Genomic DNA, 23881 nt, shown 5'->3' with positions numbered 1-23881 from the left:
GAGAGAAACATGTTTTAGTGAGGAGCTGAAGGAAATCAGCATTAGTAGAGAAATAGTTTTGGGGAAATTGTTGGGATTGAAGGAGGATAATTCTCCGGGTCCTGATAATCTTCATCCCAGAGTACTTAAGGAAGTGGCCCTGGAAACAATAGATCCATTGGTGGCTATTTTCCAAGATTCTTTGGACTCTGGAATAGTTCCTACTGATTGGAGGGTAGCTAATGTAAGCCCGCTAATCAAAAAGGGAGGTAGAGAGAAAACAGGGAACTATAGACCAGTGAGCCTAACGTCAGTGCTGGGGAAGTTGCTAGAGTCCATTATCAAGGATTTCATAACTCAGCATTTGGAAGGCAGTGGTATAATCAGACAAAGTCAGCATGGATTTACAAAAGGGAAATCATACTTGAAAAATCTATTGGAATTTTTTGAGGATGTAATTAGTAGAGTTGACCAAGGAGAACCAGTGGATGTGGCTTATTTAGACTTTCAGAAGGCTTTCGACAAGGTCTCACATAACAGACTGCTATGTGAAGTTAAAGCACATGGGATTGCAGGTAATGTCTTGAGATGGATAGAAAGCTGGTTAGCAGAGAGGAAGCAAAGAGTTGGCATAAATGGGTCTTTTTCTGATTGGCAGGCAGTGACTAGTGGGGTTCGGCAGGGATCTATGCTAGGACCCCAACTGTTCACATTATACTCTAATGATTTGGAAGAGGGAACTAAATGTATTATCTTCAAATTTGCAGATGATACAAAGTTGGGTGGGAGGGTGAGCTGTGAGGAGGATGCAGAGATGATTCAGCGGGATTTAGACAGGCTGAGTTTGTGGGCATCTGCATGGCAGATGCAGTATAATGTGGATAAATGTGAGGTTATCCACTTTGGTAGCAATAATAGGAAGACAGATTGTTATTTGAATGTGTGAAAATTGAGAGAGGTGAATACTCAGTGAGACCTTGGAGTCCTCGTGCATCAGTTGCTGAAGGTAAGCGTGCAGGTACAGCAGGCAGTAAAGAAGGCAAATGGTATGTTGGCCATTATAGCGAGAGGATTTGAGTATAGGAATAGGGATGTTTTACTGCAATTGTATAGGGCGTTGGTGAGGCCACACCTGGAGCATTGTGTGCAGTTTTGGTGTCCTTATGAGGAAGGATGTCCTTGCTATAGAGGGAGTACAGCGAAGGTTTACCAGGCTGATTCTTGGGATGGCAGGTCTGTCATATGAGGAGAGACTAAGTCAGTTAGGATTATATTCACTGGAGTTTAGAAGAGAGGGGATCTCATAGAAACTTATAAAATTCTAACAGGGTTAGACAGGATAGATTCAGAAAGAATGTTCTCAATGGTGAGGGAGTCCAGAACTATGGATCATAGTTTGAGGATAAGGGGTAAACCTTTTAGAACTGAGGTGAGGAGAAATTTCTTCACCCAGAGGGTGGTGAATGTGTGGAATTCACTACCACAGAATGTAGTTGAGGCCAAAATGTTGTCCGATTTCAAGAAGAAATTAGATATAGCTCTTGGGGCTAAAGGGATCAAGGGATATGGGGGGAAGGGGGGATCAGGATATTGAATCTGATGATCAGCCATGGTCAAAATGAATGGCAGAGCAGGCTCGAAGGGCCGAATGGCCTCCTCCTGCTTCTAGTTTCTATGTTCCAGCTCCACAGTCAGTAAATTGCAGAGATTGGTTGGGTTTAAACTTGGCTTCCACATTTTGAGGTTTTATCCATGCTTATGAAAAAAAATCAATATTTCTGAAGCAATTCTGGAGGTCATGGGTCACATGACCACCTATGGGATTGGGAATGGGAAGAGAGCAGGAAACTAGGACTCAATTATGGAGATGTACAAATGGATGAATATTCCTGAGATTTTTCTTAATTTACTTCGGGAATGAAGGATTATTTATATAGAACATTTCCATGTGTTTAAATGGATGGAGTCAGTGACGGTGATTGCCACTCCGTGGAGGCACTGAGTGTCGTATCCCTGACTCCGATCCATACTCCTCGTGAGTGTGGCTTCCTGGCTAGTGTTGGGGAGTCATGGCCCCCTGAGGTAAAGCAGAGAACATGTCTTTCTTTCACAGCTCAGAGAGAGTTTTGGTAGCTTGTTGCAAGTTGAGTTTAATACTGAAACCAAACTTGAACTTGTTGCTAAGATCACCCAACCATCTGGCTTCTAATTCAGCACAAAATACCAGAAGCCGCTTGTCTGAAAACAGGAACAGGTTCCGGACACAAATTCCCTTTACTTGGACAAAAAAACAGATTCAGCACATTCCAAAGCAGCTGGATTAACTGACCAACAATATTCCCTTTTAAATGGCTGAAGGAAACCCTTAGCCAAAGGAATGTCTCACATCTGCTCTTCCTGCCAGAACGTCCCTGGCACAGTGTCCAAAACTCCATTGAAATTCTGATGCAAGAAGATGAGGATATAAGAAACAGGAACATGGTAAGGCCATTCAGCCCATCGAGACTTCTGTGGCATTCAATATGATCATAGAATTCCTACAGTGCAGAAGGAAGCCATTCGGCCCATCAGGTCTGTACCAAATCTCCGAAAGAGCATCTTACCAAGGCCACCCCCCCACCACGAGCCCGCACATTTAGCACGGCCAATCCACTAACCCACACATCTTTGGAGTGTGGGAGGAAACTGGAGCATCTGGAGGAAACCCACGCAGACACAGGGAGAATGTGTGAACTCCACATAGATAGTCTCCCGAGGCAGGAATTGAACCCGGGTCCTTGGCACTGTGAGGCAGCAGTGTTAACCACTGTGTCACCGTGCCGCCCTTTACTCCATTGTTGTTTAATGTTGGACTTCCACTTCACTTTCTCGTCCATTCCCCATACCCCTTGATCCTCTGAGGGAACCCAAAAATCTATCTATCCCGGTCTTAAATCCAGAATCAACAATGGGGTTTCACTTCAGGTGTGATTCAAAAGACCCCCTAGGGAGCTTTTATCAAACAAAATTTATTTAAGAATATAGTTAACATGTATAGTAAGAAAATTAGCAAGAACTTTTATCAATTACAAACAAGAAACAGAACAACCACAACAAAATATAATCCTTAATGAACATATATGAATATATATAATGATGTTCCAATAAACAGAACCCTTTAAACAGGTTTTTCACTGCACAAGCTAAAGCTCACATGATACTGGAATCCAGTTCCCTGGGTTGAATGCTGATTTCAAATGATCTTGAAAACTCAGAGCAGTTTGTAGTCAGATCAGCTCCACAAACACTGGAACACAGATTCTTTACAGCATCATGGCAACAAGCCTTTCTTTCAGCTAACTGGTAAATTTTTTAAAGCCAAACAGAGAGAAAAAGAGACTTATTTTCCAACTTGCTTCTAAGCCTGTCTCTAACCCTGCGGCCAAAACAAAACTGAAGGCTGAAAAACTTCAGTCACCTGACCTGCCCACAATTGTTTTTCTCTTTCCAGCAATGACATCATCCAAGGCTGTGACCTGATTTTAAAAAACCTCTTAAAGGTACACTAACCTTTAATTAACAGAGCCACGCCTCCACTTTTTCCTAGCTTCCTGTGCCATGGTGGCGTGGTCCGTTTGTTTATCCACCCTCAGTCACCAGCAAAAGCAGAGTCAATGGGAATCAGGGGGAAAACTCTCTGCTGGTTGGAGTCATACTCGGAACAAAGGAAGATGGTTGTGGTGGTTGGAGGTCAATCATCTCAGCTCCAGGACATCTCTGCAGGAGTCCCTCAGGGTAGTGTCCTCGACCCAACCATCTTCAGCTGCTTCATCAATCACCTTCCCTCCATCATAAGGTCAGAAGTGGGGATGTTTGCTGATGATTGCACAATGTTCAGCACCATTCGTGACTACTCAGGTACAGTCCGCGTCCAAATACAGCAAGACCTGGACAATATCCACACTTGGTCTGATAAATGCCAAGTAATATTTGTGCTTTGGAAGTGCCGAGCAAGAGGAAATCTAACCAGAGGCCCTTGACATTCTCTCCAGCATTCCCGTCACTCCATGATGCTTAGACCAACGAACGACTCCTTCATTTTATTGCTGGGGCTGAATATATTACAATGGAGTTCCTCATCAGGTTCCCTCACCCTCTGGGATTGGATAGCACTGATTTCTGACTTCTAAATAAAACTATGACCAAGGTTAAGGACCAAGAGTGCAGGCATTTAAGAGAACCACCAAAGGATCTAATCTGAATATAATTTGTATCTGACATGCATGCCCTTGGTATATACACAACTGAACCCAACAATAATGGTGTCCCATTCACTAGGTGACGTGTTGTGTAGATCTGACTTATGTGACAATTCATCGTACTTGAAACAATTCAGCACATTTTAAAAATTCTTTCATGGGACATGGGTGTCGCTGGCTGGGCCAGCATTTATTGCCCTTTCCCAAAGGCAATTAAGAGTCAACCACATTGCTGTGGCTCTGGAGTCACATGTAGGCCAGGCCAGATAAGGACGGCAGATTTCCTTCCCTCAGGGACATTAGTGAACTAGAGGGGTTTTTACGATAATTGTCAATGATCTCGATGTCATCATTAGACTTTTAATTCCAGATTTTTATTGAATTCAAATCTCACCATCTGCCCTGGTGGGATTCGAACCCAGGTCCCCAGAGCATTACCCTGTGTCTCTGGATTCAGGTTCAGGGATACAGAATAGTTAAAGAAAATAGCGTGAGACATTTGGGGAAGTGTCTTCATTGTAAAGGGATTAGAGACATGGGGTGGAATTTTACAAGATTGATTCTAAGGCCAGATTTTTACCGGCAGGCCCAGTCCGGAATTGGGGTGGACACGGCTCACAGAATGGCATTCTCCATTGGCCTCGGACGGGATCTTACGAGCCTCGGGCGAGGCGGTAAAATTCTGGCATAAGTGTCCAGCTAGCGTGAAAACGGGAGAGTTCCTGATCCGATTTGGGTGAGTTCTCACACCCAATCTTATGCACTTTGTCAAAAAAAAAAATGTCGTGGACTCTTTCTACCTGCTGCAGGCAGTGGGCGGGGCTTAATTCACCACCCAGTCTGTAGAGGGAGCTACTGCGCATGTGCAGACCTCTGATTCTGCATAGCAACTGTAGGGATCGGATAGACAGAGAGTTGTCAGCCCCCTGCTACTGCAGACAGCCTCAGCCAGCCCACCCCCCAACAATTGCAGGGGCCCAAAAAACAAATATCAAAGAGCAGTACAGCACAGGATCAGGCCCTTCGGCCCTCCAAGTCTGTGCCGACACAGATGCCTCTCTAATCTAATATTTTCTTGCCTCTACATGGTCCATATCCCTCTATTCGCTGCCTATTCATGTATCTATCCGGATGCCTCTTGAACGTTGTTATAGAATCTGCTTCCACCACCTCCTCCGGCAGCGCATTCCAGGCATTCGCCATCCTCTGTGTGAAAAACTTGCCCCTTACATCTCTTTTAAACTTTCCCCCTCTCACTTTCAACCAATGCCCCTGAGTAATTGACCCTTCGACCCTGGGAAAAAGACTCTGACTATCCACTCTATCCAAGTCTGTCATAATCTTGTAAACCTCTATCAGGTCCCACTCATCCTCCGATGCTCCAATGAAAACAATCCAAGTTTGTTCAACCTTTCTTCATAGTCTATCTCCTCCAAACCAGGCAACATCCTGGGGCGGCACGGTAGCACAGTGGTTAGCACTGCTGCTTCATAGCTCCAGGGACCTGGATTTGATTCCCGGCTTGGGACACTGTCTGTGTGGAGTTTGAACATTCTCCTCGTGTCTGCGTGGGTTTCCTCCGGGTGCTCCGGTTTCCTCCCACAGTCTAAAGTTGTGCGGGTTAGGTTGATTGGCCATGCTAAAAATTGCCCTTAGTGTCCTGAGATGCGTAGGTTAGAGGGATTAGTGGGTAAATATGTGGGGGTAGGGCCTGGGTGGGATTGTGGTCGGTGCAGACTCGATGGGCCGAATGGCCTCTTTCTGTACTCTAGGGTTTCTATGATTTCTATGATAAATCTCTTCTGCACCTTTTCCAATGCATCAACATCCTTCCGATAGTCTGGTGACCAGAATTGCACAATGCGGCCAAACCAAAGTCTTATACAGGTGCAACATGATTTTCATGGCCAATCATGAGTCCCACAACAAATGGGCAACCCCCCCAATCCGATCACAACTGCACACCTTTGGACTGTGGGAGGAAACCGGAGCACCCGGAGGAAACTCATGCAGACACGGGGAGAATGTGCAAACTCCAGACAGACAGTGACCTGAGGCCGGAATCAAACTCAGATCCCTGGCGCTGTGAGGCAGCTGTGCTAACCACTGTGCCACCATGCCGCCCACCTCCCTCTGTTAAAGTGGAATTTAAATAATGATCTGCGAAGTCTTGATTATAGATCCCAATTTCTGCCTCGGATCTCCAAGGTCTAGTGGTTGTAATATGGTTGGGCGGTGCACAGGTGACGTGAAATGGATTCCCACTCTATTTCACTCAGTTCTCCCTGCCTCTCACCCAGAAACAATCTACAATTCTACTGGATATCGGGAGATGATGCACGATTTGGATCCTGTCACTGGGGGAAGCAGGGGAAACGGGATCCAGGCCCGTTCAGTCCCTGGGACAAATCCGGTGAGATTGCAATGGCTCCAAAGATGGTAAAGTCACCCAGTGGTAAAATAAAACCTTCCTGTTCTTAAAAAAAAATTCTTTAGAAATTAATATAACACATCTGACAGGGCTGGGCCCAGCACAGGGAAACTGTGCTCTATCTCCTGTCACTCTGTCTTGTCTTCTTGGGGCTTTTTTGCTGAGGTTATTATGTTTTGCAATAAGCATACACTGTGACCCCGCTGTGACCCCGCTGACCTTCAGACAATCTGCTCAACTCGCTCAGAGGGGAAAGTAGCGGGGTTTCCTCCCAGGTTGTTTGTGTAAGGGTTCGGGGAAACCCAAAAGGATGAATTTACACGAAAGGCATTGTGATGTGAACATCACCAAACTGAATAATTTTATTTTAATTTTTCTCTTGGTCTTCCCGTGTGGGTTCTGGATCAGTGAGTTGAAAGTTTGGATTCTGGGGAGGAGCCTGGTTGAAGTTTCTCAACCCTCCCAGCTTGGATTGAGTAGTCCAGCTATGGAAGGGCTGCTCCTGGTGTCAGTTACGTTTAGTATTCCTGGGGGCAAATTCTATCCTGGGTCGGGCAAACTGCTCTGTTTTTGGGGGAATTCTCCTGTTCCAGGGAAACTCTCTCTTGTCCCGGGAACGCTATCCTGAGGTGTGGTGAGGTCCGGAGCTATGGGCTAAGTCCTGGCTTGTATACCTTACATTGGAAATGAACATATCTTCTGGGATGATTGTTTGTTCAAAGCTGAACTCCACTGGTCCTTTCAACCCTCCAAAGATACAACAAGATTTTAAATTCAAACGAAGGAATCTGGAATTGACAATCTGATGTAGGTTGATAGGAGATCTCTTGGTGGAATGGGCAGCTTCCCTACCTCCGGGCCAGATGCATTGGCTCAATTCCTGCTTCAGGATTTGATGGCCATGGAAGGTGTGTGCATCATCAGAGAATCTGTACGTAGATTCATACAGAAGAGAAGAGACCCTTCGGCCCATCGAATCTGCACTAACACATTAGAAACACCTGAACTCCCATCTAATCCCATCTGCCAACACTTGGCCCATAGCCCTGAATGTTATGATGTGCCAAGTGCTCATCCAGGTACTTTTTAAAGGATGTGAGGCATCCCGCCTCCACCACCCTCCCAGGCAGCGCATTCCAGACCCTCACCACCCTCTGGGTAAAAATGTTTTTCCTCACATCCCCCTAAATCTCTTGCCCATCACCTTGAACCTTTGTCCCCTCATGACTAATCTTTCAACTAAGGGGAACAGCTGCTCCTTATCCACTCTGTCCATGTCTCTCATAATCTTGAACACCTCGATCAGGTCACCCCTCAGTCTTCTCTGCTCCAACGAAAACAACCCAAGCCTATCCAATCTCTCTTCATAACTAAATGCTCCATCCCAGGTAGCATCCTGGTGAATCTCCTCTGCACCCCCTCCAGTGCAATCACATCCTTCCGATAATGTGGCGACCAGAACTGCACACAGTGCTCCAGCTGTGGCCTCACCAAAGTTCCATACAACTCCAACATGACTTCCCTGCTTTTGTAATCTATACCCCGATTGATAAAGGCAAGTATCCATAAGCCTTTTTCACCACCCTACTGACATGCCCTTCAGTTTTCAGAGATCTGTGGACAAACACGCCAAGGTCCCTTTGTTCCACAGAACTCCCTAGTGTCCGACCATTCATTGAATATTTTCTTGTCAAATTACTCCTTCCAAAGTGAATCACCTCACACTTTTCAGGGTTAAATTCTATCTGCCACTTATCCGCCCATTTGACTATTCCGTCTATATCTTCCTGTAACCCAAGACACTCCGCCTCACTGTTAACCACCCGTCCAATCTTTGTGTCATCCGCAAACTTACTAAACCTGCCCCACACAGTCATCAATGTCGTTTACATGATGAATAATATGATGAATAGTTGGGGACCCAGCACAGATCCCTCTGGTCCACCAAACAGGTTGATTCTCAGCCTGTCAACCATTCCAATGCACTTGATAGCAGGAGGTAAGAGTGGGAGAGTTTCCTGGTTAGCCACACTGCAGAAGACAACAGCAAATCACTGCCATACACTGCCAAGCGTAAACATGGACCAATCCAGTGGAAGTCCCTGGTCACCTACAGCTGCTGCTTAGAACCTGGGACCTGAAGAAAGGGGAAAATGTGTAAGAGTGACTGTAACATTCTTGGATTGTCACAAAATCCCCACTGGTTCACTGGTTCACTGATTCACTGGTTCACTGATGCCCTTTCAAGAGGCAATTCTGCCATCATCAAACGAAGGAGCTTCAGGAAGTGTAAAGGAGAACATGCCCCTGTCTACATCAACGGAGACTAAATGGAAATGGTTGAGAGCTTCAAGTTTTTAGGTGTCCAGATCACCAACAACCTGTCCTGGTTCCCCCCATGCTGACACTATAGTTAAGAAAGCTCACCAACGCCTCTACTTTCTCAGAAAACTAAGGAAATTTAGCATGTCAGCTACGACTCTCACCAACCTTTACAGATGCACCATAGAAACCGTACTTTCTGGTTGTATTACAGCTTGGTATGGCTCCTGCTCTGCCCAAGACCGCAAAAAACTAGGAAGGGTTATAAATGTAGCCCAATCCATCACACAAACCAACCTCCCATTCATTGACTCTGTCTACATTTCCCGCTGCCTCGGGAAAGTAGCCAACATATTCAAGGACCCCACGCAGCCCGGGCATTCTCTCTTCCACCTTCTTCCGTTGAGAAAAAGATACTAAACTCTGTGGTCACGTACCAACTGACTCAAAAACAGCTTCTTCCCTGCTGCCATCAGACTTTAAAATTGACCTACCTTATATTAAGTTGATCTTTCTCTACACCCTAGCTATGACTCCAACTCTACATTCTGCACTCTCTCCTTCCCTTCTCTATGAATGGTATGCTTTGTCTGTATAGCGCGCCAGAAACAATACTTTACACTAAGATATGTGACAATAATAAATCAAATCAAATCAAAATCTGTTCCATATATGACTCCAGACCCATAGCAATGTAGTTGACTCTTAACTGCGCTCTGAAATGGCTGAGTGAGACAGGTGGTTGTTGTGATGTAAGAAGGCGGTTCACCCCTAATTCCTCGAGATCTGGAATGCAGACGAAATGCCAACTATGCCAACACCTATATCAGGAGAACAGGGATTTCCCCATGAGCATCTCAATCACTGATCCTCTCCGATAATATCCACTGGTATTTATGTAACACCTTTAACTAAATGAAACATCCCCAAGTTCCTCACAGGAGCATTAAAAAACAAATGTATTTATTAGTGTCACAAGTAGGCTTATATTAAGACTGTAATTAATTTACTGTGAGAATCCCCCAGTTACCACACTCTGACATCTGTCCGGCTCAATGCACCGAACCGGCACGTCATTCAGATTGTGGGAGGAAACCGGAGCACCCGGAGGAAACCCATGCAGACACGGAGAGAATGTGCAAACTCCACACAGACAGTGACCCGAGCTGGGAATCGAACCCGGGCCCCTGGCGCTGTGAGGCAGCAGTGCCAACCACTGTCCGTGCCAAACAAAGTATGAAACTGAACCACACAAGGAGATCAAAAGCTTGGTCAAAGAGGTAGGTTTTAAGGAATGTCTTCAAGAAGAAAATTGAGGTAATGAGGTGGAGAGATTTAGGGAGGGAATTCCAGAGTTTGTTGCCAAGGCAACTGAAGACATGGGCTGCCAATTGAGTAACGATAGGTTGGAATACACAAAAGGCCAGAATTAGAGGAGTGCAGATGTCACAGAAGCTTGTGGGTTTGTGGAGATAGGATCGAGACCAGGAAGAGATTTGAAAACAAGACATTGCTCGACTGGGGGCTGTAAGTCAGCGAGCACAGGAGCGATCGGGGAAATGGGACTTGCTGTGAGTTAGGACATTACCTCAAGTTTACGGTGGGTTAAATGTGGGACAGCAGCCAGGAATGCATTGGAATGGTCGGGTCGAGAGGTAACAGAGGCGTGAGTGAGGGTCTTGGCAGCAGATGGGCTGAGGTGGGCTGGAGCCAGCGATGTTATTAAGGTGGAGACACGCAGTCTGAGTGATGGGATCAATATGAGGTCAGGAGTTCATCCTGGGGTCAGCAGGTAGGTAGTTAGGAGGACTAGATCATTGAAATCTTCAAACACCCACAGGATCACCTCAGTCATGGTGTCCATCCCGGACTGGGACTCAAACCTGAACCATGATAAGTCAGCTGTGTTTTAGCTTGTTTAATGTCAGCACCTCCTCCCCACAAACTACACTCAAACGAAAGGAATCTGCTCGGAATGCAGACACCTGTGTCTGAGCTGCGAAAACCTGGGGTACGGGGAGACCCCAGTGATGGAGATATTTTTCTCTGATCACCAACACAGCCAGAGAGCAATCCGATTATCTTCCCATAGCCCAGAAACCAGAGATTATCTCCCAGGATCTGCTCCAAACCACACACTCGCTCATCCCGATCTCCTGACAGAAACTGTGTGCTCTACAGGTCAGCGAGGTGTCTGGGATGGGGTGCTGTTCCAAAACAGTGTGTGGTCTCTGCTCCTGTCGATGTGTCTAACAGAGAGCAGACTTGCTCAGGGAGGTCATCACTGAGCTCAGTAATGGTGCTCACTGCAGTGACCTCCCCAGCAAAGCACAGCAGCGCCCTGCTTCTCTGGGATGGTGACGTCACCCTTCCTCTCTCGCCCTGCTGGGATGTTCACTGAAGATTCTAAGGGCCGGCAGCTGTAATAAACTTTGACTCTTTCACCCTTAACCCATGCCCTCTGGTTTTTTTCTCCCCTAGCCTCAGTGGAAAAAGCCTGCTTGCATTCACTCTATCTATACCCATCAAAATCTTATACACCTCTATCAAATCTCCCCTCACTCTTCTACGCTCCAGGGAATAAAGTCCCAACCTATTCAATCTCTCTCTGTAACCTTTCTCTGGCAGATATTGCTGTCCTTTCCACTCTGAGAAAAGATGTGACTCCAGCCCTGCACTAAATCATTAATGTTCTTTGAAGTGGCTTAGCAAGCTGCTCAGGGAAACAGGAAATAGGTTATAAATGTCCAACTTGCCAGCGACATCCAGAGGGTGGATTAAAAATTAAATGAGAAACCTGTGAATGTTGCTGTTCCTTTAAGAGATTTGGAATGAAGTGGAGCAATACTGGCTGCTGCCAGTAGGTGGTGATGCTGCATTGCAAAAAGCAGCTGCTTGGTGTAAATTCAGTTCTGAGAGGCACCCAGGATAGGGATTAATGGGGAATGGTGTGGGTTGCGAACCGTGTGTCTAACATCCACATCCTCTCCCTCTGAAATAGGCAGAACTGAGTCCTGGAGATAGAATATTTAACTTCTGGTTTCAAACCTAAATCTATTCGAGTCACAGAATCCCTAGAGTGCAGAAGGAGGCCATTCGCCCCATCGAGTCCACACCAACCACAATCCCACCCAGGCCCTATCCCCATGACCCCATGCATTTACCCTAGCTCGTCCCCCTGACACTCAGGGGCAATTTAGCATGGCCGATCCACCTAACCCACACATCTTTGGATTCCAACAACAGCAAACTTGCGTTTTGATAGCACCATTAAGGTCTGTAAACATCCCAAGCAGCTTGACAAAAGCCCCTCAAACAAAACCTCACACCGAGTTGTGTAAGGTGTAAGATGACGAAAAGTTTGATCTAAGACGACACGGTAGCACAGTGGTTAGCACTGCCTCTTCACAACTCCAGGGACCTGGGTTCGATTCCCGGCTCGGGTCACTGCCTGTGTGGAGTTTGCACATTCTCCCCGTGTCTGCGTGGGTTTCCTCCGGGTGCTCCGGTTTCCTCCCACAGTCCAAAGATGTGCGGGTTAGGTTGATTGGCTATGCTAAAATTGCCCTTAGTGTCCTGAGATGCGTAGGTTAGAGGGATTAGTGGGTGGATATGGGGGTAGGGCCTGGGTGGGATTGTGGTCGGTGCAGACCCGATGGGCCAAATGGCCTCTTTCTGTGCTGTAGGGTTTCTCTGATTCTATGAAGACAGGGGTCGGCAAACCTTTCAGACGTGGTGTGTTAAATATTCATTTCAATGTAAAGTTTTGTGAGCCAATAATACATTTTAATGATTATGTCTCTCTATATAAAATGTTTATTCACCGATGGGATGCAGGTGTCGCCGGCTCGCCCAGTATTTGTTACTCACCCCTTCTTTTCCCCTGAATTGAGTGTCTCGCTTGCCCATTTCCGAGGGCAGTTAAGAGTCAACCACATTGCAGCTTCTTCCCTGCTGCCATCAGACTTATGAATGGACCTACCTCGCATTAAGTTGATCTTTCTCCACACCCTAGCTGTGACTGTAACACCACATTCTGCACTCTCTCGTTTCCCTCTCTATGAACGGTATGCTTTGTATAGCGCGCAAGAAACAACAGCTTTTCACTGCATGCTAATACACCTGACATTAATAAATCAACTCAAATCAAACATTGCTGTGGGTCTGGGGTCACACGTAGACCATGTCCATAATCTCTGACCGTAGTGGATCATTTCTGGTGCACTCCTTAACTTGTCCCACGGTTACAGGAGTGTTACCAACTTCTCCGAAATGGAAAGTATCACCACACGAATTGTTCATTGATGACTCGTTGGGTAACTGTAATCTGTGGAGTCCTGTGGAGATTTGATTGACATTGTTTCATTGTGTTTATGTGCGCTGCCAACAGCAATGCCCATCTCTGCATCCAGCTCGCTGCTAGAGCTGGAATATCAGTGTGTGGCCCCACTATCCTTGTCGGTGGTCGATGATTCATCACTAAATTTCCTTCGATGTAAATATTGGTAAAAATCTTTGATCCTGGAAATGATGCCGAGAGCTTCCTTCTCGATCTGCGTGCGGTTCATTTCTGCTTTGTTCAGGGATCTTGCTGCGAACGCTATTGGCTTTTCTTCACCATTGGACATCATTGTGAGAACGCACCGTTCCCACCCTGTAAGGTGACGCGTCGCAAAACAGTTGCAAGAGTAACTTTGGATCAAAGTGTGTCTTCTGACTTTAATTATGCCTCCTTAGCTTGTATCGCTCTGATCCGCCCAATCCCATTCCACGATAACTTGTGCAAAGAATCAAGAATATTTGCTAGATTAGGGACAACCCTTCCATCTATGTTCTATGTTCCATAACAGTTTAATAAGCTCAGGAATGATTGAAGTTTAGTTACAGTTCAAGGTGCAGGCGTCTCAGTTATGACTTTTACTTTTAAAGGTGATTTGCACCTCTGATGTGCCCCTGGTTTTCAATAGAAGACTTGAAGAAGTCACATTTATCCTTCCAAACCCAGAATCTATAATCGTCTAGTGTCTGGAGTGCAGCATCTAAATCGTGAAGATGCTCTTCTTCATTCTTTCCATGAAGTGGAGTTGCTGGCGTTGGACTGGGGTGGGCACAGTAAGTAGTCTCACAACACCAGGTTAAAGTCCAACAGGTTTATTTGGTATCACGAGCTTTCAGAGGCTGCCCCATCATCAGGTGAGTGCCACCTCACCTGATGAAGGAGCAGCGTTCCGAAAGCTCGTGATACCAAGTAAATCTGTTGGACTTTAACCTGGTGTTGTTAGACTACTTACTCATCCTTTCCAGTAACTAAGTAGCACTGGACTCCTTCTAGTACACTTAGAATGTGATCCAAGGCACATTGGAACAATGCAGGTGCGGACATAATGCCAAATGGAAGCCTTTTATATCCGAATAGCCCCTTGAGTATCATGATTGTCAGATATTGTTGTGAGTCTGTGTCCACATTTATCTGGAGATAAGTTTGACTAACGTCAACTTTACTGAAATTCTGGCCTCCCGCCAACTCAGCAAATAAATCATCAATTAAAGGTGGAGGGTATTGCTCTGCACACAATACCGCATTGATAGTGACTTTAAAATCACCACACTGCATCCCAAACCGTCTTTCTTCATCACGGGTACTATCAGTGTGGCCCAATCACTCACAGTAATGGTTCAAGGGCCCCCCATCTTGACCAGCCTCTCTGATTCTGCCTCTATCTTAGGCCTGATGGCGTATGGCACTGCCCAGCCTTCAAGCATCTTGCTTGCCTTTCATTCTTAATCTTCAGCTTGATTTGAGATCTTCTTCACGCTTCTCGGCTCTCCATTAAAGACAATTTTCTTTAAAATCTCAAATAGATTTGCTTCGCACTCTGACATGAAATTAATCTCAGCCCGGTTTAGTTTGATTCTCTCCAGCCAGGTTCTCCCCATTAGGGCTGGATAGTTACTTGTAACAATGAGCAGGGACAAGTCTGCGTGTGTCTGTTTTCTGTATATTTACATTGATACGGCCCCTCAGTGGAACCAAATATCCAGTATCGGTTTTTGATATTATCTTTGAGGGTTTTAAGGTGATATGTCACAGTCTCTCTTGGGAAACAGTTTCTGGTACCAATGAAACTGCTGCTCCAGTGTCTACCTCCATTTTCACCAGCTGTCTGTCCAGTAAAGGAGTGACCCGGTAATGGTTTGTTGCACCTGCAAAGGCCAATATCTTTAATGACAACGTGTCACCTGACTGGGACTCTGATCCATTTTCACCTGCAAATCAACTTTTTGTGATTCTTGCACAAGGACACCCAGGTCCCTCTGCACAGCAGCATGCTGCAATTTTTTACCATTTAAATAATAGTCCATTTTGCTGTTATTCCTACCAAAATGGATGACCTCACATTTACCAACATTGTACTCCATCTGCCAGACCCTCACCCACTCACTTCGACTATCTATATCCCTTTGCAGACTCTCAGCGTCCTCTGCACACTTTGCTCTGCCATTCATCTTAGTGCCAACCGTGAATTTTGACACACTGCACTTGGTCCCCAACTCCAAATCATCTATGTAAATCGTAAACAATTGCGGCCCTAACACTGATCCCTGTGTTGGGACTGTAACTACTTAAGTGTTGATCTGTAACTACAGCTTTGATCGAATAATCCTTTATACCCGTGCAGACAAGAAACTTCCAGTTTCAGAACTGACCCCCAGACTGAACAACTTAGAGTCATAGAGGTTTACTGCATGGAAACAGGCCCTACGACCCAACTTGTCCATGCCGCCCTTTTTTTTAACCCCTAAGCTAATCCCAATTGCCCGCGTTTGGCCCATATCCCTCTATACCCATCTTACCCATGTAACTGTCTAAATGCTTTTTAAAAGACAAAATTTTACCCGCCTCTACTACTACCTCTGGCAGCTTGTTCCACCCTCTGTGTGAAAGAAATTGCCCCTCTGGACACTTTTGTATCTCTCCCCTCTCACCTTAAGCCTGTGCCCTCCAGTTTTAGACTCCCCTAACTTTGGGAAAAGATGGGCAGCACGGTAGCACAGTGGTTAGCACTGCTGCTTCACAGCTCCAAGGACCTGGGTTTGATTCCCGCCTTGGGTCACTGTCTGTGTGGAGTTTGCACATTCTCCTCGTGTCTGCGTGGGTTTCCACTGGGTGCTCCGGTTTCCTCCCACAGTCCAAAGATGGGCGGGTTAGGTTGATTGGCCATGCTAAAATTGCCCCTTAGTGTCCTGAGATGCGTAGGTTAGAGGGATTAGCGGGTAAATATGTAGGGATATGGGGGTAGGGCCTGGGTGGGATTGTGGTCGGTGCAGACTCGATGGGCCAAACAGCCTCCTTCTGCACTGTAGGGTTTCTATGATTTCTATGATTTTATGCTGACTATCTAGCTGATCCGTGCCCCTCATTATTTTGTAGACCTCTATAAGATCACCCCTAAGCCTCCTACGCTCCAGGGAAAACTTCTTGGGGGCTGGGGGAGAGTTCTAGGTTTCCAGCCCCCTTTGTGTGAGGAGGTGCTTGCTGACATCACCCCCGAGTGTCCAGGCTTCGAGTCTGAAGGTCCATCCCTGTTCTGGAGTTGCCCCACACCAGAGGAAATAGTTTCCCTCCCTCTACGCTATCAAATCGTCCATTAATCTTCTGTACTTGATGGAATACCAGCTCAGCCTATTTAACATCTGCTATATTTTGTGGCTATTAACAGAAATAGCTTTGACTAAACCGGAAATGCCTTGCCTTCTGAACTGCTTCTCAATAATGTGTTAAAGTCTCGGCTCCCAGACTTAACAAAGACCGTTTTTGAAGATTCTACCAAATGATTTATTATTTTTTGAGAAACTTTTTTCGGTGTCAAAAATTTCTGCAAGATTTGAGGGCCCAGGTTTTCTTTTTAAAGAAACTTTGATTAAATGCCTGAGTCACCTGGGGAATTGGAAATCTAAATGAAGGAGATTCTCTAACTTGTGGGTTTCTCTCTCTCTCTCTCTCTCTCTGCAGCGAAGGGAAAGATCGAGAACATTTTCATGTCTGCGGAATACTGAATATGATATTATTGCATTAACTCTCTATCAGTGCGAGATCAAATTGCGTGTGGAGGGATTGCCCCCCTCCTCTCCCCTTGCTACCTCCCCTCCCCCGCCCTCCACCCCCCACCCCCAGCTCCTGGCCTCACTAAGCTCAGGAGACTTCTATAAGCCTAATTAGGTAACCGAAATGAAAATGGCAAAATAAGGTGCCAATTGACGGTGTGTGGAATTGGAAGATCAAATCAAGTTAAGAGCAATTAGCATAGGCAAGAATGGGACTGGAGGAACACAGAGGAGAAAGAATCTTCACAGCTTCATTGTGAAGTCTTTCATTTAAATTCTCCTGTTCAGTGTTGGCAAAACGGATTATGTTCAAGGGTGCGTGTATGGAGATATGACCTTGTGCTTTTTTTTAATAAAGTGATTCAATCTTATTATATAATACCATATTGTAAAGCTGTTTAAACAGTGAGTCCTGAAAGGGGAGGGGGAGAGTTGGAACATCAAGTTTCTAACCCAAGCTCTGCACTCCCCGATATTTTCTGTACGATCGCGTGCGAGAAACTTTTTAAAGGAGACAAGGGGAGGAGGGGAAGAGTCTCGCTTTCCAGCTCAAATCTCTGTGAGAGTGAGTAAGCGGAGTGTTCCTTCCTTGTCCCACCCCCCAATTAATCCAGTGAGCTGATGGCAAGACAGCACATCAAGGTTGAGGGAATGCTGCCCTCATTAATTAGAGAGGGTACAAATTAAGAGGGAATCTGCTTGACATTAATAAATTGGTGCACAGAGATGGACTGAAACATTATCTAAAATAATGATACACTTTTTAAGGTTCGAATGCAACATTTATAATCCTATTTCCCCAGTGGCTGAAGCAGGCACCACGTTCACTCTGATGTTGATCAAGTCCCTCATTTTACTGGTTCGGGTACACGGAACATAAAAATAATTACAAAGTTTAGAGATTCCTTTCCCATGAAATATTACAATAAACTATTACGCTAAAGAAAAATGGATTTTCTGCACCCACCTTCCCACAGTGCCCAGTGGGAACAAGGATTCATTGGGAGCAGAGGCAATCATTGATTTAAATCATAGAAACCCTACAGTACAGAAAGAGGCCATTCGGCCCATCGAGTCTGCACCGAACACAATGCCACCCAGGCCCTACCCCCATATCCCTACATATTTACCCACTGATCCCTCTAATCTACGCATCTCAGGACACTAAGGGCAATTTTAACTTCACCAATCAACCTAACCCGCACATCTTTGGATTGTGGGAGGAAACCGGAGCACCCGGAGGAAACCCACGCAGACACGCGGAGAATGTGCAAACTCCACACAGACAGTGACCCAGGCCGGGAATCGAACCCAGGTCCCTAGAGCTGTGAAGCAGCAGTGCTAACCACTGTTAAAGTTTATTTCTTAGTCACAAGTAAGGCTTACATTAACACTGCAATGAAGTTATTGTGAAATTCTCCCTAGTCGCCACACTCTGGTGCCTGATCGGGTCAATGCACCCGAACCAGCACATCTTTCAACCTATGGGGGGGAAACCGGAGCAGCCGGAGGAAACCCACGCAGACACGGGGAGAATGTGCAAACTCCACACAGACAGTAACCCGAGCTGTGAATCAAACACGGTTCCCTGGCGCTGTGAGGCAGCAGTGCTAACCACTGCGCCACCGTGCCACCCAGTAAAACGGGATGGATACTTTACGGAAATCAATTTACCGGATTGTGGAGATGGAGCGGGGATAGGGCTGACTGGATTGCTCCACAGAGAGCCGGCACCAACTTGAGTGGCCGAATGACCTCCTTCTGTGCCATCATGACTCTATGGTCGGAATTGTACACGGGAATCGGAGTGGGTGAGGGGCGGACCATGGAAATGTCCGTTGACCTCGGGCGGAACTTTACGGCTTCGGGACGAGTGAGGCCCTGCCCAGTGACTCTTCGCTTCACTTCCAGGCCTAAGTTCACCGATCTCACTCACCAGAGCTCCTATTCTCAATGTGCCTGGGCTCAGGGAGACCCCAGCTGAGGATCCAGGTGATCTCCTGGATCAGCGAGGGAATCGGGAAGGAATTTCCAAACGGAGTTTTATTATCTGATTCTCTGCCTCTTCCAGGGGATCTCTCAGTTTTGATGGTGTGGAGCGCGGATATATTGTAGTAAACATTGTTGTGTCTCTGGAGCAGAGAAGACTGAGGGGCGACCTGATTGAGATGTTCAAGATTATGAGGGGCATGGACAGGGTGGATAGGGAACATCCCTTCATTCAAAGATCATTTATGAGGGGACACAAGCTAAAAGTGAGGGGTGGGAGATTTGGGGGGATTTGAGGAAAAACCTTTTTACTCAGAGGGTGGTGAGGGTCTGGAATGTGCTGCCTGGGCGGGTGGTGGAGGCGGGATGCCTCACATCCTTTAAAAAGTACCTGGATGTGTACTTGTCACACCATAACATCCAAGGCTATGGGCCAAGTGCTGGTGAGTGGGGTTAGGTGGGCAAGTCAGGGCCTTTCATGCGTCAGTGCAGACTCGATGGGCCGAAGGGCCTCTTCTGCACTGTAGGATTCTGTGATTCTGTGACAGACTTCATGGAGTAAAGTGTTTGTCTACTCTGATTGCTGTCATAGAATTGTGGAATCCCTATCGTGCAGAAGGAGGCCATTCGGCCCATCGAGTCTGCAGTGATCTCTACGAGAGCATCCCACCTATCCCTGTAACCCCATATTTTTATCCCTCTAGTCCCCCTAATCTACACATTTTGGGACACTAAGGGGCAATTTGGCATGGCCAATCCACCTAACCTGCACAACTTTGGACTGTGGGAGGAAACCAGAGCACCCGGAGGAACCCCACACAGACACGGGGAGAATGTGCAAACTCCACACAGACAGTGACCTGAGGTGGAATTGAACCTGGGTTCCTGGAACCGTGAGACAGCAGTGCTAACCACTGCGCCACCGTATCAATGTCCTTTTTGGGAGTTAATAAAGACAGGCTCAAGTTGGATTGTGCTGCATTTCATGATAAAATATCCATAGATACTAACTGTCTATGCTGTGATGTGAGGAATGAGCTAGGGTAATGTTACTGGGTTGAGGCTAGTACTTGTAGCCAGCAGAAAGGTGGGAAAATGAGTAATGATTAAATGGAAAAGTAAAATGGAAAACTGGTCTAAAGCGTCGGCAATCCATTCCCTGATCTGCCATCAGCTTGAGGTTGTAACGGCTTTCTGTGACCTGACATGAACATGTAAGTTATCGTATTATAGAATGATGCAGCTCACAAAACCATTTGGCCCATTGTGCCAATGCTGGTTCTTTGAAGGAACTATTTAATTAATAGTTCTGCTCTTCCCCTTAAACCCTGCACGCTTTCCCCTTTCAGTATTTATCCAATTCCCTTCTGCAAGTTTCTATTGAATCTGCTCCCACCAGCGTATCAGAATCGCCACAGTACAAAGGGCAGCATTCGGTCAATCGGGTTTGCACCGACTACAATCCCACCCAGGTTCTATCCCTGTAAATGAAGGTAGTCGCTGGAAACACCTGCAAAGTGCGCACACGGGAAACCTCCATTCGTAGAAAAATGGCGGGAGTTTTCAGCGCCACGGGACCATTTGATAAAAATGTGGAACGATGGAGCTCCTATAACGAGGTAGGCAAACCAAATAGCTAAAGATATTAACTTTCCTCAGCACGATGGGGGAAAATACATTTAATCTCCTCCGTAGTTTAGTGCGACCTGAGAAGCGAGACACTAACACGTACAAACAAATCGCAGATATTTTCCAAGCACATTTTTTACCAAAACTCTTGGTGATTGCAAAGCGCTTTAGATTCCACAACAGAAACCAAGAAGAGAGGAAGTCAACTGCACAATTCATGGCTGCGCTTAAGAGGCCTGCAGAGTATTGTGAGTTTGGTGATGCGCTGAATGACACTATTCGGGACAGATTTGCCTGTTGTCTGTGCAATGAAGCAACACAGAAACATTTACTAATGAACTCACTGTGAAAAAGGCCATGGAAATTTCTGGTTCAATGGAACTGGCTGCAAAGGAAGCTGGGTAATTGGGTTCATGTACCAAATACACACAAAATGGCAGCTGAATCGACACCCAAGAAACTCAAATTTGTCGATGTTACCAGTTTGTAGAAGCCGTAGGGGAAAGAAGCACATTGAGCATGTCCTGCTGGGAGAAACAGCAAGCTGTAAGTAAAAATAAGAGACAGAATAAGAGACTGGAGCAAACATGCAGCCTATTGGGGAGTAATTGAGAAAGTGAGCGCAGGTACAGCAGGCAGTAAAGAAGGCAAATGGTATGTTGGCCTTCATAGCGAGAGGATTTGTGTATGGGAATTGGGATGAGGTGCTGCAATTGTGTAGTGTGTTGGTGAGGCCACACCTGGAGTACTGTGTGCAGTTTTGGTGTCCTTATCTGAGGAAGGATGTCCTTGCTATAGAGGGAGCACAGCGAAGGTTTACCAGGCCGATTCCTGGGATGGCAGGTCTGTCATATGAAGAGAGACTAAGTCATTTAGGATTGTATTCATTGGAGTTTAGAACAGTGAGAGGGGATTTCATGGAAACTTATAAAATTCTAACGGGGTTAGATAGGGTAGATTCAGATGGAATGTTCCCAATGGTGGGGGAGTCCAGAACTAGGGGTCATAGTTTGAGGATAAGGGGTAAACCTTTTAGAACTGAGATGAGGAGAAATTTCTTCACCCAGAGAGTGGTGATTCTGTGGAATTCACTCCCACAGAAAGTAGTTGAGGCCAAACATTTGTGCAATTTCAAGAAGAAATTAGATATCGCTAAAGGCAAATTACTGCGGATGCTGGAATCTGAAACAAAAACAGAAAATATTGGAAAATCTCAGCAGGTCTGACAGTATCGGTGGAGAGAGAACAGAGCCAACGTTTCACGTCTGGATGACCCTTTGTCAAAGCTAAGAGCAAAGAAAATCAGAAGAGAATTATACGATGAGGCGGTGAGGCTGTAATTGGACAAAGGAAATGTAAATGGTGATGATAAATACTGAGAAAGGTGCGAATGGCAGAAGAGATACAGATTGTTAAGGAACGTGGCAGTTGCCCTGAAGGCGGGGTAGGGGGAGAGGATGGGAGACGGGATGGAGAATGGGAAAATAGAAGTAAGAATGAAAAGTGGTAAGGATGGATGAATGAGATGAAAATAAGAAATGAAATAAGATAAATGGAAATGGGGTGAAGGTGGAGGGGAGAGTTCATGTCTGAAGTTGTTGAACTCAATGTTCAGTCCGGAAGGCTGTAAAGTGCCCAATCGGAAGACGAGATGCTGTTCCTCCAGTTTGCATTCGGCTTCACTGGAACATCGCAAAAGGCCAAGGATGGACATGTGGACAGGAGAGCAGGGTGCTGTGTTGAAGTGGCAAGCGACAGGAAGGTCTGGGCCCTGCTTACGCTCACCCAGTCTGCGTTTGGTCTCTCCGGCGTAGAGTAGACTGCATTGGGAGCAGCAATAGCTCTTAAGATATATCATCGAATCATAGAAACCCTACAGTACAGAAAGAGGCCATTCGGCCCATCGAGTCTGCACCGACCACAATCCCACCCAGGCCCTACCCCCATATCCCTACATATTTTACCCGCTAATCCCTCTAATTTACGCATCTCAGGACACTAAGGGGCAATTTTTAGCATGGCCAATCAACCTCACCCGCACATCTTTGGTCTGTGGGAGGAAACCGGAGCACCCGGAGGAAACCCACGCAGACACGAGGAGAATGTGCAAACTCCACACAGACAGTGACCCCAAGCTATCGAACCCAGGTCCCTGGAGCTGTGAAGCAGCAGTGCTAACCACTGTGCTACCGTGCCGCCCCTTATATATCTCTTGAGGCCAAAGGTATCACGGGATATAGGTGGGAAGGGGGGATCAGGATATTAAATTTGATGATCAACCATTATGGTAATGAATGGCGGAGCAGGCTCAAAGGGCCGAATGGCCTCCTCCTGCTTCTAGTTTCCATGTTTCTGTGTCAATGGAGCAGACATGTAGCCAGGGAAGAGTCACAGGAACAGACCGACCCTATACATCATTCAGCATCATTCACCACTCCTTAGATACTCAAAATATTTGTGTACATGTGCAGCAAGACCTGGACAACATTCAGGCTTGGGCTGGGAAGTAACATTCACTCCACACAAATGCCTCCTACAAGAAAGAATCCATGCATCTCCCTTCTGGCATTCAATGGCATTGCTATTGCAGAATCCCCCACTATCAACCACTTGAGGCTTGCCATTGATCAGGAGGTGAACTGAACTGGATTAGCCATATAAATATTGTGGCTACAAGAGCAGGTCAGAGGCTAGGAATTCTATTGGCAAATGATTCACCTCCTGAATCCCCAAAGCCTGTCCACCATCGACAAGGGACAAGTCAGGTGTGTGATGGAATAATCCCCACTTGTCTGGATGAGTGCAGCTCTGACAACACTCAAGAAGCTCGACATTAACCAGGGGAAAGTTGCCCCCTTGATCGGTGTTCTACTCACCACCTGCACTCCTCCACTGTCAGTACACAGTGGCAGCAGTGTGTACCATCTACCAAGACTCCTTCAACAGCACCGTCCAAACCCGTAACCTCTACCATCTTGAAGTGCAAGGGCTGTGGATACATGGGAACACCATCACCTGCAAGTTCCCCTCCAAACCACTCACCATCCTAACTTGGAAATATATCGCTGTTCCTTCACTGTCACTGGATCATAATCCTGGAACTTTCCTCCTAACAGCGCTGTGGGCTTACCTACACTATGTGGACTGCAGCAGTTCAGAGGACAGCTCACCAGCACCTTCTCAAGGG

General features: G+C 46.3%; 1 protein-coding gene across 2 annotated transcripts in view; it reads left to right on the top strand.

The window, feature by feature from the left end:
* tfeb (transcription factor EB) overlaps positions 1-23881 on the top strand; it is a 250656-nt gene that overhangs the window by 132265 nt on the left and 94510 nt on the right. The window contains exons 9-10 of one of the 2 annotated variants that reach the window (XM_078241979.1): positions 4804-4953; positions 16985-17590. In XM_078241979.1, the coding sequence (XP_078098105.1) occupies positions 4804-4908 (105 nt within the window). In that variant the 3' untranslated portion in view covers positions 4909-4953; positions 16985-17590. Of the gene's footprint in view, positions 1-4803; positions 4954-16984; positions 17591-23881 lie in introns of those variants that run through there. The other variant, XM_078241980.1, reaches the window with a different exon arrangement.

This window comes from Mustelus asterias, chromosome 25, assembly GCF_964213995.1.
Source record: "Mustelus asterias chromosome 25, sMusAst1.hap1.1, whole genome shotgun sequence".
Classification (NCBI taxonomy): domain Eukaryota; kingdom Metazoa; phylum Chordata; class Chondrichthyes; order Carcharhiniformes; family Triakidae; genus Mustelus; species Mustelus asterias.
Note: the sequence above shows the minus strand (reverse complement) of the source record. Positions and strands in the feature narration are given on the sequence as shown.